This window comes from Conger conger, chromosome 11 (assembly GCF_963514075.1).
Source record: "Conger conger chromosome 11, fConCon1.1, whole genome shotgun sequence".
NCBI classification, from domain to species: domain Eukaryota; kingdom Metazoa; phylum Chordata; class Actinopteri; order Anguilliformes; family Congridae; genus Conger; species Conger conger.
The window spans coordinates 51,561,160-51,576,085 of NC_083770.1; the positions used below are offsets into that span (position 1 = coordinate 51,561,160).

The 14,926-nt window shown below is 39.1% G+C and overlaps 1 protein-coding gene across 3 annotated transcripts; it reads left to right on the plus strand.

Annotated features, from left to right (window-relative positions):
- Positions 1–6,201: 6,201 nt before the first annotated feature.
- On the plus strand, positions 6,202–14,171 carry LOC133140483 (ATP synthase subunit gamma, mitochondrial-like). 3 transcript variants are annotated; one of them, XM_061260474.1, is made up of 9 exons: positions 6,202–6,315; positions 6,924–6,958; positions 7,048–7,179; positions 9,073–9,277; positions 9,712–9,855; positions 10,054–10,118; positions 10,508–10,663; positions 12,799–12,895; positions 13,784–14,171. In XM_061260474.1, the coding sequence occupies exons 1-9, from the start codon at positions 6,275–6,277 to the stop codon at positions 13,785–13,787; spliced, it is 879 nt and encodes a 292-aa protein (XP_061116458.1). In that variant the 5' UTR covers positions 6,202–6,274; the 3' UTR covers positions 13,788–14,171. The 3 variants fall into 3 exon arrangements, with proteins under 3 accessions (XP_061116458.1, XP_061116460.1, XP_061116459.1); XM_061260476.1 differs by lacking the exons at positions 10,054–10,118; positions 10,508–10,663; positions 12,799–12,895; positions 13,784–14,171 and adding an exon at positions 9,472–9,608 and having other exon boundaries at positions 9,073–9,415; positions 9,654–9,846; XM_061260475.1 differs by lacking the exons at positions 10,054–10,118; positions 10,508–10,663; positions 12,799–12,895; positions 13,784–14,171 and having other exon boundaries at positions 9,073–9,415; positions 9,472–9,846.
- Positions 14,172–14,926: the final 755 nt, after the last annotated feature.

Consider the following 14,926-nt stretch of genomic DNA (forward strand, 5'->3'; position numbering starts at 1 on the left):
TTAATACTAATTAGTCATTTTCGTATTATTTATTTTAAATGTTTTTAAAATGTTTTAATATTCTAATTTTTAAAATTTTTGTCTTTTTCATAATTTTTCTAATTCACTATAAAATTATAATGCAAATTTTTTATTTTTTGGTAATTTTGGTCATTTTCGTTTTTTTATGTCATTTTTTTAATATTCATAATTTTTCTAATTTACATTTAAACATTTTTCATAATTTTTGTCATTTAGTATAAATTAAATGTAATTTTTTTTTTCATTTTCATTTCAGGAATGTCTGTAATTTTTGGAATTTTCTACATTCATTTGAAATATAGTGTTTGAGTGACGCTGTTGGGGCTTAGGCTTAGGGTTGGGGTGACTTGTAGGGAATAACATTAAATAAATAAATAACATAAATAACATTTTCTAACTTCCTAATAATTTTTGTTTCAATTTTTGTCATTTTCATAGTTTTTGTATTTTTTGTATTTTTGTCATTTTTGTAATATTCATAATTTTTAACTTTTTAAAATGTTAAGTGTTTTTGTGTTTATTATTTAACTGAAATAAAATTTTTCTATATTTTCATTTCTAGAATTTTGGCCATTTTTTTCCAAAAATTACAGAAATGAAAATTCAAAACAATCCAAAATACTTAAATTACATTTAAATTATAATAAATAAATAAAAATAATAATAATTGAGAAATTAGAAAAATTATGAATATTCGAAAAATTATGAATATTCGAAAACTTTCAAAAATTTCAAAAATAACAAAATACAAAAATATATGTAAAAAAATGATATTGTGAAATTAACCCTAACCCTCACCCCAACCCATAGCCAAAACCCCATCACCCGCACCCTAACCCTAACACTAACATTATATTTTCAAAAATGTATAAAATGAAAAAAATGACAAAAATTCTAGTAAAAAAAAATATATAAAGATTTTAAAAATGCAAAAATACTTCTGTTATATTAAAATTATACAATATGTCGAAAATGAGAAAAATGTCAAACATTAAGAAAATGAAAAAAATGAAAATTCCAAAGACGAACATCGAAAGTTGAAAGACAAAAGTCAAAAGAGAAAGACAAAAGTCAATAGTCGAAAGACGAAAGTCGAAAGTCGAAAGTCGGATGTGGAACGTTGAACATTGAACGTCGAACGTCGAATGTCGAACGTCGAACGTTGAAAGTCGAACATCGTAAGACAAAAGTCGAAAGTCAAACGTCGAAAGACAAAAGTCAAAAGACGAAAGTTAAAAAATGTAAGTCAAAAAACAGAAGCTGAAAAACAAATTTGGAGTCGAAAGTCGATAAATGAAAAACGAAAGTCGAGAGTCCAAAATCGAAAGTCAAAAGTCAGAAGTCAAATGTCGAACATCAAAAGATAAAAAACGAAAATACTTCAATTACATTAAAGTTGTAAATGTAGAAAATGACAAAAATGACAAAAATTATAGAAATTATAGAAATAAAAATTCCAAAAATTCCAAAAATGAAAAAATAGAAAGATTCCAAAAATGCTTAAATTACATAAAAATTATAGAAAATGACAAAAATGTCAAATTACGAAAATGACAAGCTGGAGGTATACATGTCCCTTTTCCTGTTTGCAGAGGTGCATAAGGAGCACTGGAAGATGCAGCCTGTCCACCACGACTTAAATTTGCAAAGCTACAATTAGCATCAGACCAGGGGGGGATGGCAGTCCCCAATATTAAACTATACCAGCTCGCTTCCCAGTTTCAATATCTGGGTCCCCAATATTAAGCTATACTAGCTCGCTTCCCAGGTTCAATATCTGGGTCCCTAATATTAAACTATACCAGCTCGCTTCCCAGTTTCAATATCTGGCAGATTGGCTTTCAATCATTCAATCGAAGCATTCAATCTGGCTAAACCATTGGAACTGGCTAGTCTGCTGTTTGTCAGGAACTGGAAGGAATCAGAAGTTGCAGATCACAATTTAATTGTTAAATCTACACTACTGGTATGGAATATGATTAAGAAATTAGAAAAAAATAACTGATGTTTTATCTCCAATTACTCCAATAAAAAAGAACACAGATTTCCATCCGGGAATGACCGATAACAGATTTGTTCTGTGGGAGAGGGTAGGGATTACCACCCTGAAAGACTTATTTGAAGGGGACATAATAATGACATTTGATGAACTCAGGTTGAAATACAAGATACCTCGAACACATTTCTAAGGTTCCTTCTGTCACGTTTCATGTTTGTCACGTCATGTTTCATGTTTAGTCATTGTTTTAGTTACGTTATTGTCATGTCACGTATTATGTTAGTCTAGTCTCGCCATGTTGTTATGCTTTATTTCTTGTTACATTTAATTTTCATGTCATGTTACATTTTTTTAGTTTAGTTGTTGCTACGATTTTATTGTTAGTCTTGTCATGTCACATTATGTAGTTTATTCATGTCACTGTTGTGAACTTGTTATGTCATGATTTATGTTTGTTTCATGTTATGTGGTTCTGTTCATTGTTCAGCATACACTTTTTTGTGTCTTTCTGCAAACCTTGCATTCCTGCTTTCTCTCTCCCTTTCTGTCACTCACACCCTAATTGTTTCAATTTCCCTTGTCTTCTTACTAATCTACTAACTTTAGATCAGGATTGGGTAATACTAACATTCTAACCATGTGTTCATGTTACCTTACGTTTCTTGTTCATGTCATTTACTAATTTACTAACGCTAGGGCAGGATAGGTTTATTACTAACGATTACTAATTACCTCGTTAACTTGTCAATCCTCCACACCTGATTTCCATTCTCATGCTGCTAATTGTCTACACCTGTCTACACCTGCATATAAAGCTCAGTTTTATGTCATGTCTTTGTGAAATTGTTGCCCCCTGTTCGTCAGTGCACTTTTGAGCGTTTTTGTCAAGCCATTGTCTACCCGTTATGGTCCAAGCCTGTTTATTGACCAAAGATTATTGACTTCTGTTTTGTTGATCATTGCCTGCCTGTACCACGACTTTGCCTGCTGTCTTTGTGCTTTTGCCCCGCGGAGCAGACTTTGGTCTTGACTCTTACCGAGCCATCATCGACTCTGAACCTGCCTACCGTCCGTCTGTACTTCTGCCCCGCTGACAGCTTTCCTGGCTACTGGACTTTTTGCATGGTGTACCGATTATGAGACTGCCTTCTCCCTCGGTACTGTACTTTGGTTTTGGCTGGATTTTACGTGCATGAACATTGCTTGTTTTTTGACTACGCTCCCTGGACATTCCCTGAATAAAGCCCTGACGGGACTTTATTACACCCCTGTTTCTGAGTCGTGCATTTTGGGTCCAACCCCCCACGCACCCGCCTCACCTTCAAGTCAGAAGCTTTATCCAGAATCAAGCTGGGCGTAAATTTAGTCTGGAAACTGAGAAATTAATTTATAAAATGTGTTAGCAGTAAGTTCATAGTAGGACGCTGTTATAAAGCCTTACAGAAATACAGCAATGTAAGCAATACATGTCTGCAAACGTGGGTTCAAGACCTTGGAGTGGAGATAGATGAAGCTACTGGGTCTGATATATGGAAGTATGCTAATAATATATCCATATGCAGTAGAGCAAAATAACTACAATTTAGACTGCTGCACCGCCTTCAGATATCGCCTCAACATAGAAATAAGACTGGTAGCTTTATACACACTATATGGACCTGTGCACATATCCAGAATTTCTGGGCGAATGTAATCTCGAAGTTAAATTTGGTGCTCAATAAAGATTTGGATTTAAATCCAGTATATGTCCTGCTAGGCATGAATAAGTATTAACCCATGCTGCACTTAAATGCATATTGTTGAAATGGATCTCATGTAAACCACCATTGCTTTCGGATTGGCACAAAGTGGAATTAGATCTTTTACCCATGGAATATCTCACATACTGGTCTAGAGGCAAAATTGATATATTCATACATATATGGACCCCGTTTCTGGATTACATGGGATCCAGATTAGCCAGGGGGGGTCTGTTCGGGGTGGGGTGGGGAGGGGATGGGGAGAAATGTAAAAGTTGATGTATATGTGAACAAGATTTGTTGAATGTATTATCAATAAAGATATGTTTAAAACAAAAATAAATAAAAAAAGTCATTACTAAGACGAGAGGATTATCAACAATTAGTATCAACGCAATCTTAGCTAGTTGGCTAGATCACAACTGAAATATATCCATAACTGAAACCTCTACTTGATTACCAAGTTACAAAATGGCATGGCATTACTGGAAAATGATCCTGTGTGCAGAAAATAAATTGTTTTGCTAGTGAGTGATTGTATGATGACACCTGCTGTAGGTATATGCTATTTAGTTGTTGTTACATTGTTAAACAGGCCATTCAGCCCAGCAACCTTCCTACCACCAAGTGTACCTACTGCTTAGTTTATCTAAAAGCTAATTTAAAAAAAAATAGTGTCTAACACAAGTTTTTGCCTCCACTACATGTCCTGACAAGCTATTCCACATATTGTCGTCTCGTGTGAAAAAATACTTCTTAATATCTGTGCGGAATGTCCTCTCGTTCTACTAACTGAACTCACCCTGAAGAATCGCCTATAATTCTTTGTTACTCCCTTTCAAGTCTTTTAAGTCTTATTTTACTAAGCTTAAAGAGATTAAACCTCTTAAGTCTATCCTCATAACTCTTATCTTTTTGACATGGAATCAATCTGGTTGCCCTTCTCTGAACCTGTTCCAGTGCCTCTATATCTTTCTTATAGTGCGGTCCCAAGAACTGCAAACACTCCAAATGTGTTTTAACAAGAGTATTGTCTAATTTGAGTATATATACTTCCTTTGACTTAATACTCCTGACTATGTATCCTAGCATCCTGTTGGCCTTTTTTACTGCTACTGCATATTGACTAGAACCTGAAAGGCTTTGATCAACTCCCCCAAATTTTTTTCAACTTGAGTACTTTCCAATTTTGTACCCCCCATAAAGTAATCCTGCCTTATTTCCTTATCGGAAATTATATTATTAATTTAATTATATATTCCTCTCCTCATTTCCCACATGTAGAACATTATATTTAGTTGTGCTGAATTTTATCTCCACTTCTGGATTCTGTTTAAATCTTCCTGGATTACCTTACTTTTTTTCCATCCTGTTAGCTAAACCTCCTAGTTTTGTATCATCTGAAAATTTCAATTACTTTCAATTTCAAGGTCATTTATGTAAATGAGCCAGAGCCGTGACCCCAGCTCCGAATGCTCCGCTCAGATAAGGTCCTTTTGATGAGTTTGTCATGCGATACCTTAAGAAAACGCAAAAAGATAATTGTTTGATGTGTAATGGAACAGGCTCACTCTGAACAATAAACATTAAATGACAACAAGGTCATTTACCTGGTCTCCATATGATTCTTCGCACATCCATGCAGGCTATTTACATCCACCCAGTCCTGTGGTTTTACCTGAATGATGGTTCAGCAGGACAATATGATGGCTATGGGCCATCTGCTGTTCGTTCGCAGAATTACAGGACCTACGAGGAACGTATGAACACCGAGATTTAGTTGAAATATTTCAACATTTATATTTGTAGATATTATAGATATTTTTCTTATACAGGTGGGTATAGGTGTGTTGGTATGTGAGGAGAGGTACAGGTGTGTTCGTATTTGAGCAGAGGTACATGTGTGTTGGTACGTGAGGAATATTTTATATTCTTCAACATTATTCTTCAACAATATACAATATCTAATACTCAACTATTTATTTTTTAATACACCTTAACTTCAATCATTTATTATTGTGCTACAGGAAGTTTATTGAAGTTATGTTGCTATAATAGTCCAGAAATTGTCGTTTTATTTTATTTGTTATAAAATACGTTACACAAATGTATGCAAATATCTCCAAAATACATATTTAGGGCATTATGACATACTTTGTTAGGGGGTTCTGTTTCTTCTTTTTTTTTGGGGGGGGGGGGGGGGGGGGACTGCCAGTTTGACAAGTGGAACTTGAATAATATTTAGCAATTGTATACAAAATATCAGTTGGGTATACTTTGTTAATAGAAATAGTCAATTGTACTATTGGAGGTATCACTATAGCATACTTGAGTATTAGCATTTTTGTTTAATTTAATTTCGTTGTTTTTTTCTGTCATCACCGTTTCAAATCGGACTGTAAAAGGTTTCGAATGCGCAGTTTTCGTCACCGTGCAGTGACGTTATTACGTTTTTTGGTTCCGAAATTACTTGGCAAGAGTACGCGGCACGCCTGTTACCAGAACCGACAGCAGAATGTTCTCCAGAACTTATTCGGCGGTGTTTCTGCCAAAATGGTGAAGTTGAGTTAATCTTTGATTTTAAGAAACGTGCAAAAACAGACGTTAGTTCTTCTGTGTGGTTTCTGTGTAACTTGTTTGAAATCTCAACAGGCGTGTCTGAACGAGCTAACTTGCTTGCTGTCTCGAAAAGTTGCTGAAAGAATGCGGCAACGCTTGTTGTACAATTATGAAGATTGCATTTGTTTTTCTCTTGTGGTTCTAAATATTACCGTTGATTGTATGTTTTATACGTTCGACTGGTAGCTGGACAACTGACTTCCATGTTATATTATCAGTTTACGTTATGATAGCTTTGGTTCACTAGTATTTTATGTTTTCACTTGCCGTATGTCTTTTTTTCTTTTTAGAAATGAAAATATTAAATGTTAATCTGAAACATAACGCGTTTCTGTGTAAGATAATGGTGTCACATTTCTGTTTGTCAAACACAGTAGACATTTTAAGGTGTGGGTGTGTGCGTTAACCCCACCCAATAGGGAATAACACGTTTAAATGTGAACCGCACCCTGTGTGTGTGTGTGTGTGTGTGCGCGCGCACGCGCGCGCGTGAAATGTATTTCTGCACATAATTTCACGTATGCCTTGACCATTTCTTTCTTCAGTGGCCATGTCAGGGACATGTCTACCATGAAGGAAAGTAAGTATTTGTAAACTATTGTGTGTTTTTGAATTGTGCATTCCGGGTGAGTCTTGTTCTGAGAGGCTTTTTCTCCTAAATAATTTCAGTCACCCTTCGGTTAAAGTCCGTGAAGAGTATCCAGAAAATCACAAAATCCATGAAGATGGTGGCGGCCGCCAAATATGCGCGAGCGGAGAAAGCGCTGAAGCCAGCCCGCGTGTACGGCACCAGCGCGCTCGGTACGTCGCCAAGGAGAATACAGTGGTGTGAAAAATGTTTTCCCCCTTCCTGATTTCTTATTTTTTTGCATGTTTGTCACACTTAAATGTTTCAGATCAAAACATTAAATATTAGTCAAAGACAACACAAGTAAACACAAAATGCAGTTTTTAAATGAAGGTTTTTATTATTAAGGGAGAAAAAAAATCCAAACCGACATGGCCCTGTGTGAAAAAGTGATTACCCCCTAAACCTAATAACTGGTTGGGCCACCCTTAGCAGCAACAACTGCAATCAAGCATTTGTGATAACTTGCAATTAGTCTCTTACAGCGCTGTGGAGGAATTTCAGCCCACTCATCTTTGCAGAATTGTTGTAATTCAGCCACATTGGAGGGTTTGAGCATGAACCGCCTTTTAAGGTCATGCCACAGCATTTCAATAGGATTCAGGTCAGGACTTTGACTAGGACACTCCAAATTCTTCATTTTGTTTTTCTTCAGCCATTCAGAGGTGGACTTGCTGGTGTGTTTTGGATCATTGTCCTGCTGCAGAACCCAAGTTCGTTTCAGCTTGAGGTCACGAACAGATGGCCGGACATTCTCCTTCAGGATTTTTTGGTAGACAGCAGAATTCATGGTTCCATTTATCACAGCAAGTCTTCCAGATGCTGAAGCAGCAAAACAGCCCCAGACCATCACACTACCACCACCATATTTTACTGTTGGTATGATGTTCTTTTTCTGAAATGCGGTGTTACTTTTACGCCAGATGTAATGGGACACACACCTTCCAAAAAGTTCAACTTTTGTCTCGTCAGACCACAGAGTATTTTCCCAAAAGTCTTGGGGATCATCAAGATGTTTTCTGGCAAAATTGAGACGAGCCTTAATGTTCTTTTTGCTCAGCAGTGGTTTTCATCTTGGAACTCTGCCATGCAGGCCATTTTTGCCCAGTCTCTTTCTTGTGGTGGAGTCATGAACACTGACCTTAACTGAGGCAAGTGAGGCCTGCAGTTCTTTGGATGTTGTTGTGGGGTTTTTTGTGACCTCTTGGATGAGTCGTCGCTGCGATCTTGGGGTAATTTTGGTCGGCCGGCCACTCCTGGGAAGGTAATGGCTCTCACTGTGGTTCGCTGGAGTCCCAAAGCTTTAGAAATGGCTTTATAACCTTTTTCAGACTGATAGATCTCAATTACTTTCTTTCTCATTTGTTCCTGAATTTCTTTAGATCTCGGCATAATGTCTAGCTTTTGAGGATCATTTGGTCTACTTCACTTTGTCAGGCAGGTCCTATTTAAGTGATTTCTTGATTGAGAACAGGTGTGGCAGTAATTAGGCCTGGGTGTGGCTAGAGAAATTGAACTCAGGTTTGATAAACCACAGTTAAGTTATGTTTTAACAGGGGGGGCAATCACTTTTTCACACAGGGCCATGTAGGTTTGGATTTTTTTTCTCCCTTAATAATAAAAACCTTCATTTAAAAACTGCATTTTGTGTTTACTTGTGTTGTCTTTGACTAATATTTAAATTTGTTTGATGATTTGAAACATTTAAGTGTGACAAAGATGCAAATACATACCACTGTATATAAACTGTCTTCTAAAGATACTGCGGACTGCGCGACATTTCCCCATGCTATTTTCAATGGCCTTGCAATAATAAGCCCCCTCCTCTTCCTCTATGATCAGTTGGACTGTGATTGGACCCAAAGATAGCTCTCTTCCTCTCTGCGGGACCTCCTAAAACAGGGGTGTCCAATCTTATGGAAAATGGGCATTTTCTTTTAGCCCAGCAACTATGACAACTAATTAATCATTAGTCACTACTTCTGATTTGGCTGGTGGGCGGAGTCTCTGATTCTGTGTGGGTGTGTGTGTGTGTGTGTGTGTGTGTGTGGGGGGGGGGGTGTCAGCGCTCTATGAGAAGGTGGAGATTATGGTTCCTGAGGACAGGGAGAAGCACGTGGTGATTGGCGTGTCCTCAGATCGCGGCCTGTGTGGCTCCATACACATGAACATTGCCAAGGCCATGAAGGCTGAGGTGGACAGGCTGACCGCCGCCGGCAAGGAGGTGATGCTGGTGAACGTCGGAGACAAGCTGAGAGCCCTGCTGAACAAGTACCACCTGTCACCTGTGCCTCTCCTCACATACCAACACACCTGTACCCACCTGTCATCTGTACCTCTCCTCACATACCAACACACCTGTATCCACCTGTCATCTGTACCTCTCCTCACATACCAACACACCTGTGTCTCTCCTCATATATGAACACACCTGTGCCTCTCCTCACATACCAACACACCTGCACCTCTCCTCACATACCAACACATCTGTATCTCTCCTCATATACGAACACACCTGTGCCTCTCCTCACATACCAACACACCTGCACCTCTCCTCACTACCAGCACACCTGTACCCACCTGTCACCTGTGCCTCTCCTCACATTTACATTACATTACATTACATTATTGGCATTTGGCAGACGCTCATTTACACATAAACAGCTCACCTGAGCTGTTTCCTATTGGGCTTCCTGTTTCTGCAGGACCCATGGGAAGCACTTCCTGCTGACCTGTAAGGACATTGGCCGTAAAACCCCCACCTTCTCAGATGCCGCCTCCATCGCCACCGAGCTCCTCCACTCTGGATACGAGTTTGACCAGGGCGCCATCTATTTCAACAGATTCAAGTGTGCCCCCACCCCACAAAATAACCATTCCCATGTCCTTCAGTATTTGCATTGTATAACTGGATTTTTGTAAAAGAATATAAGATGTGTAAATTGCTCTGGATACAAGTGTCTGCTAAATGCCAAACATATGAAGATAAATTAGTGATATAGTCACCAAATTGTAACATTGTAACTGATTATGTTTGTTATAATAAGGTCTGTGATGTCATACACAACTGAAGAGAAGCCTGTGTTCTCCGTGGATTCTGTGGCAGGTTCAGGTAATTTTCATTGTTTGCCTCAAAAACAGTGAAGGTGCATGTCAAAAAATCATAAGAGCAGATATTTGTCTAAAGGCAACATTAAAATGCTACTTTTAATAGTAATTTACTGGTAGCAACAGTTAGCCAATGTTTCATTCATTATGCATGGCCACGCTATTGCCTAAAAAGTGCCAATAATAGAAGGTAATGTATTTATATGAAACTATTACTATTATTATTTGTAATAATTTTACTTATTCACTATTTATGTATTACACTTATTAATACTTATATCTCTTTCTTTGTTCCATTCGGCACACTTGTAAAAGAGGGAACCTGCTCTCAATGTTGAGCAACTTTCATGTAAATAAAGGAGAATAATGGTCTGCTCTGTCTGGATTGGCCAGAGAGCGTTGTTGTGTACGATAGCGTGGATGCGGACGTGTTGCGGAGCTTCCAGGAGTTTGCCCTGGTGAACACCGTCTACTTCGCTCTGAAAGAGTCGTGTGCCAGTGAGCAGAGCGCACGCATGACCGCCATGGACAGCGCCAGCAAGAACGCCTGTGAGCCAGCTTCATCCTTTACATTACATTACATTACCGCCAGCTTCATCTGTTACATTACATTACATTACCTCCAGCTTCATCCTTTACATTACATTACATTACCGCCATTTCATCCTTTACATTACATTACATTACCGCCATTTCATCCTTTACATTACATTACATTACCGCCATTTCATCTGTTACATTACATTACATTACCGCCATTTCATCTGTTACATTACATTACATTACCGCCATTTCATCCTTTACATTACATTACATTACCGCCATTTCATCCTTTACATTACATTACATTACCGCCATTTCATTCTTTACATTACATTACATTACCGCCATTTCATCTGTTACATTACATTACATTACCGCCAGCTTCATCCTTTACATTACATTACATTACCGCCATTTCATCCTTTACATTACATTACATTACCGCCATTTCATCTGTTACATTACATTACATTACCGCCATTTCATCCTTTACATTACATTACATTACCGCCATTTCATCCTTTACATGACATTACATTACCGCCATTTCATCTGTTACATTACATTACCGCCATTTCATCTGTTACATTACATTACCGCCATTTCATCCTTTACATTACATTACCGCCATTTCATCCTTTACATTACATTACATTACCGCCATTTCATCTGTTACATTACATTACATTACCGCCATTTCATCTGTTACATTACATTACATTACCGCCATTTCATCCTTTACATTACATTACATTACCGCCATTTCATCTGTTACATTACATTACATTACCGCCATTTCATCCTTTACATTACATTACATTACCGCCATTTCATCTGTTACATTACATTACCGCCATTTCATCCTTTACATTACATTACATTACCGCCATTTCATCTGTTACATTACATTACATTACCGCCATTTCATCCTTTACATTACATTACCGCCATTTCATCCTTTACATTACATTACATTACCGCCATTTCATCCTTTACATTACATTACATTACCGCCATTTCATCTGTTACATTACATTACATTACCGCCATTTCATCTGTTACATTACATTACATTACCGCCATTTCATCCTTTACATTACATTACCGCCATTTCATCTGTTACATTACATTACCGCCATTTCATCCTTTACATTACATTACCGCCATTTCATCTGTTACATTACATTACATTACCGCCATTTCATCCTTTACATTACATTACCGCCATTTCATCTGTTACATTACATTACATTACCACCATTTCATCTGTTACATTACATTACCGCCATTTCATCCTTTACATTACATTACATTACCGCCATTTCATCTGTTACATTACATTACATTACCGCCATTTCATCCTTTACATTACATTACATTACCGCCATTTCATCTGTTACATTACATTACCGCCATTTCATCCTTTACATTACATTACCGCCATTTCATCTGTTACATTACATTACATTACCACCATTTCATCTGTTACATTACATTACCGCCATTTCATCTGTTACATTACATTACATTACCGCCATTTCATCTGTTACATTACACTACATTACCTCCATTTCATCTGTTATATTACATTACATTACCGCCATTTCATCTGTTACATTACATTACCGCCATTTCATCTGTTACATGACATTACATTACCGCCATTTCATCTGTTACATTACATTACCGCCATTTCATCTGTTACATTACATTACCGCCATTTCATCTGTTACATTACATTACATTACCGCCATTTCATCTGTTACATTACATTACATTAATGGCCTTCATCCTTTACATTACATTACATTAATGGCCTTCATCCTTTACATTACATTACATTAATGAGATTTCATCTGTTACATTACATTAATGACATTTCATCTGTTACATTACATTACATTACCACCATTTCATCCTTTACATTACATTATATTAATGGCATTTGGCAGATGTTCTTATCCAGAGCGACATACACTTGATTAGACTGAGCAGGGTTAAGGGCCTTGCTCAAGGGCACTTATGCTGACAGGGTGAAGTGTGCACTTATGCTCACAGGGTGAAGTATGCACTTAGACTGACAGGGTATAAGTGCACTGGTAGATTGCCCTCAGGACTGACACATGAATCTGTCTCTCCAGCTGAGATGATTGACAAGCTGACCCTGCAGCTGAACCGCACACGCCAGGCAGCCATCACCAAGGAGCTCATCGAGATTATCTCCGGCGCTGCTGTGATGTAAGTGTGAGATCACACTGGGAGCGTTACACCACACTGTGGGAGCGTGACATCACACTGTGGGAGCGTTACACCACACTGTGGGAGCATTACATCACACTGTGGGAGCGTGACATCACTCTGGGAGCGTTACATCACACTGTGGGAGCGTGACATCACACTGGGAGCATTACATCACACCGGGGGGGCGTGACATCACTCTGAGAGCATTACATCACACTGTGGGAGCGTGACATCACTCTGAGAGCATTACATCACACTGTGGGAGCGTGACATCACACTGTGGGAGCGTTACACCACACTGTGGGAGCGTGACATCACACTGTGGGAGCGTGACATCACTCTGGGAGCGTTACATCACACTGTGGGAGCGTGACATCACTCTGGGAGCATTACATCACACCGGGGGGGCGTGACATCACTCTGAGAGCATTACATCACACTGTGGGAGCGTGACATCACTCTGAGAGCATTACATCACACTGTGGGAGCGTGACATCACACTGTGGGAGCATTACATCACACTGTGGGAGCATTACATCACACTGTGGGAGCGTGACATCACTCTGGGAGCATTACATCACACTGTGGGAGCGTGACATCACACTGTGGGAGCGTGACATCACTGGGAGCGTTACATCACACTGGGAGCGTGACATCACACTGGGAGCGTTACATCACACTGTGGGAGCGTGACATCACTCAGAGCATTACATCACACTGTGGGAGCGTGACATCACTCTAGGCATGACATCACACTGTGGGAGCGTGACATCACTCTAGGCATGACATCACACTGTAACACTCTGTAATTACTCTGCATCGCTCAGCTCAGTCAGGTGGTCTTAGGTGGGCGTCTCTGATGGAATGTTTTTGTCTCTTTTATAGATAAACGTGGAAAAGCAGTTCCGCCCTCCCTTTGCTGTGGGATGCACATGCAGAATATATGCTGTCCATCTGCCAACAGTTTACGCACTTTCCTACTTCCTAGTCCTACTTTTTTAAAGCACATTTGAAAGAAAATGAAACCTTTTCTGAATTTTGTGGATGTCTTTGCTGCTATTTAATTTAACTGGTGCATAATTTTCTGTAAAATGATGAATTCAGCATTTTCCATGTGATTCTTTGTAATGTTAGGATTTCCATGTTTGGGGCTTGCGCAAATCAATACTGTAAAAAGTAAACTGAGTTCAAAGAGTAAAACTGTAAAGTTTTCTGAAAAACAGGAACCTTGCAAAAGGCTCTGGTCTCAGTTAAAAAATTTTTTACATTAGCATTGTGGCTTGGAGTTGAAGTTCTTGTTCCTCAACAAAAGGTTCAAACCCCTGTTGTGCTCATTTGGAGTGAAAGCTGTTTTTATGTAGCGTTCAATACTTTGCCTGGGATTGCAAGTACATGAGTGCAGGGTTGAATCTTTACCTGGAGCGGTGTGTAGTGGAGGATTTGGCTCCCTCTGCTGGAAGCCACCTGTATGTACATTACAGTTTCCTCTTCTCCAGTATCAAATCAGAATTTCCTCTGATAAGTAAAAGTGTTATTGTTGAAACCCTCAAGTCACCCTCACTGATCTTTCCCTTCATTACCACGATTAAACCACAAACACACATGCTCCTCCGGCCTTATTTTTAGTTTTTTTCTAGTTATGCATGCGAAGCTGAACATAAACTACACCTCCTCAGCCTGGACCTCCTCAGCCTGGGGCCTGGACCTCCTCATCCTGGGCCTCCTCAGTCTGGATCTCCTCAGTCTGGGGCCTGGACCTCCTCATCCTGGACCTCCTCATCCTGGGCCTCCTCAGTCTGGACCTCCTCAGTCTGGGCCTCCTCAGTCTGGATCTCCTCAGTCTGGGGCCTGGACCTCCTCATCCTGGATCTCCTCATCCTGGGCCTCCTCAGTCTGGATCTCCTCAGTCTGGGGCCTGGATCTCCTCATCCTGGACCTCCTCAGTCTGGGCCTCCTCAGTCTGGGCCTCCTCAGTCTGGGTCTGGGGCTCCGCAGTCTAGGGGATGGGTGGCAGGTGCCGTGCTGCTG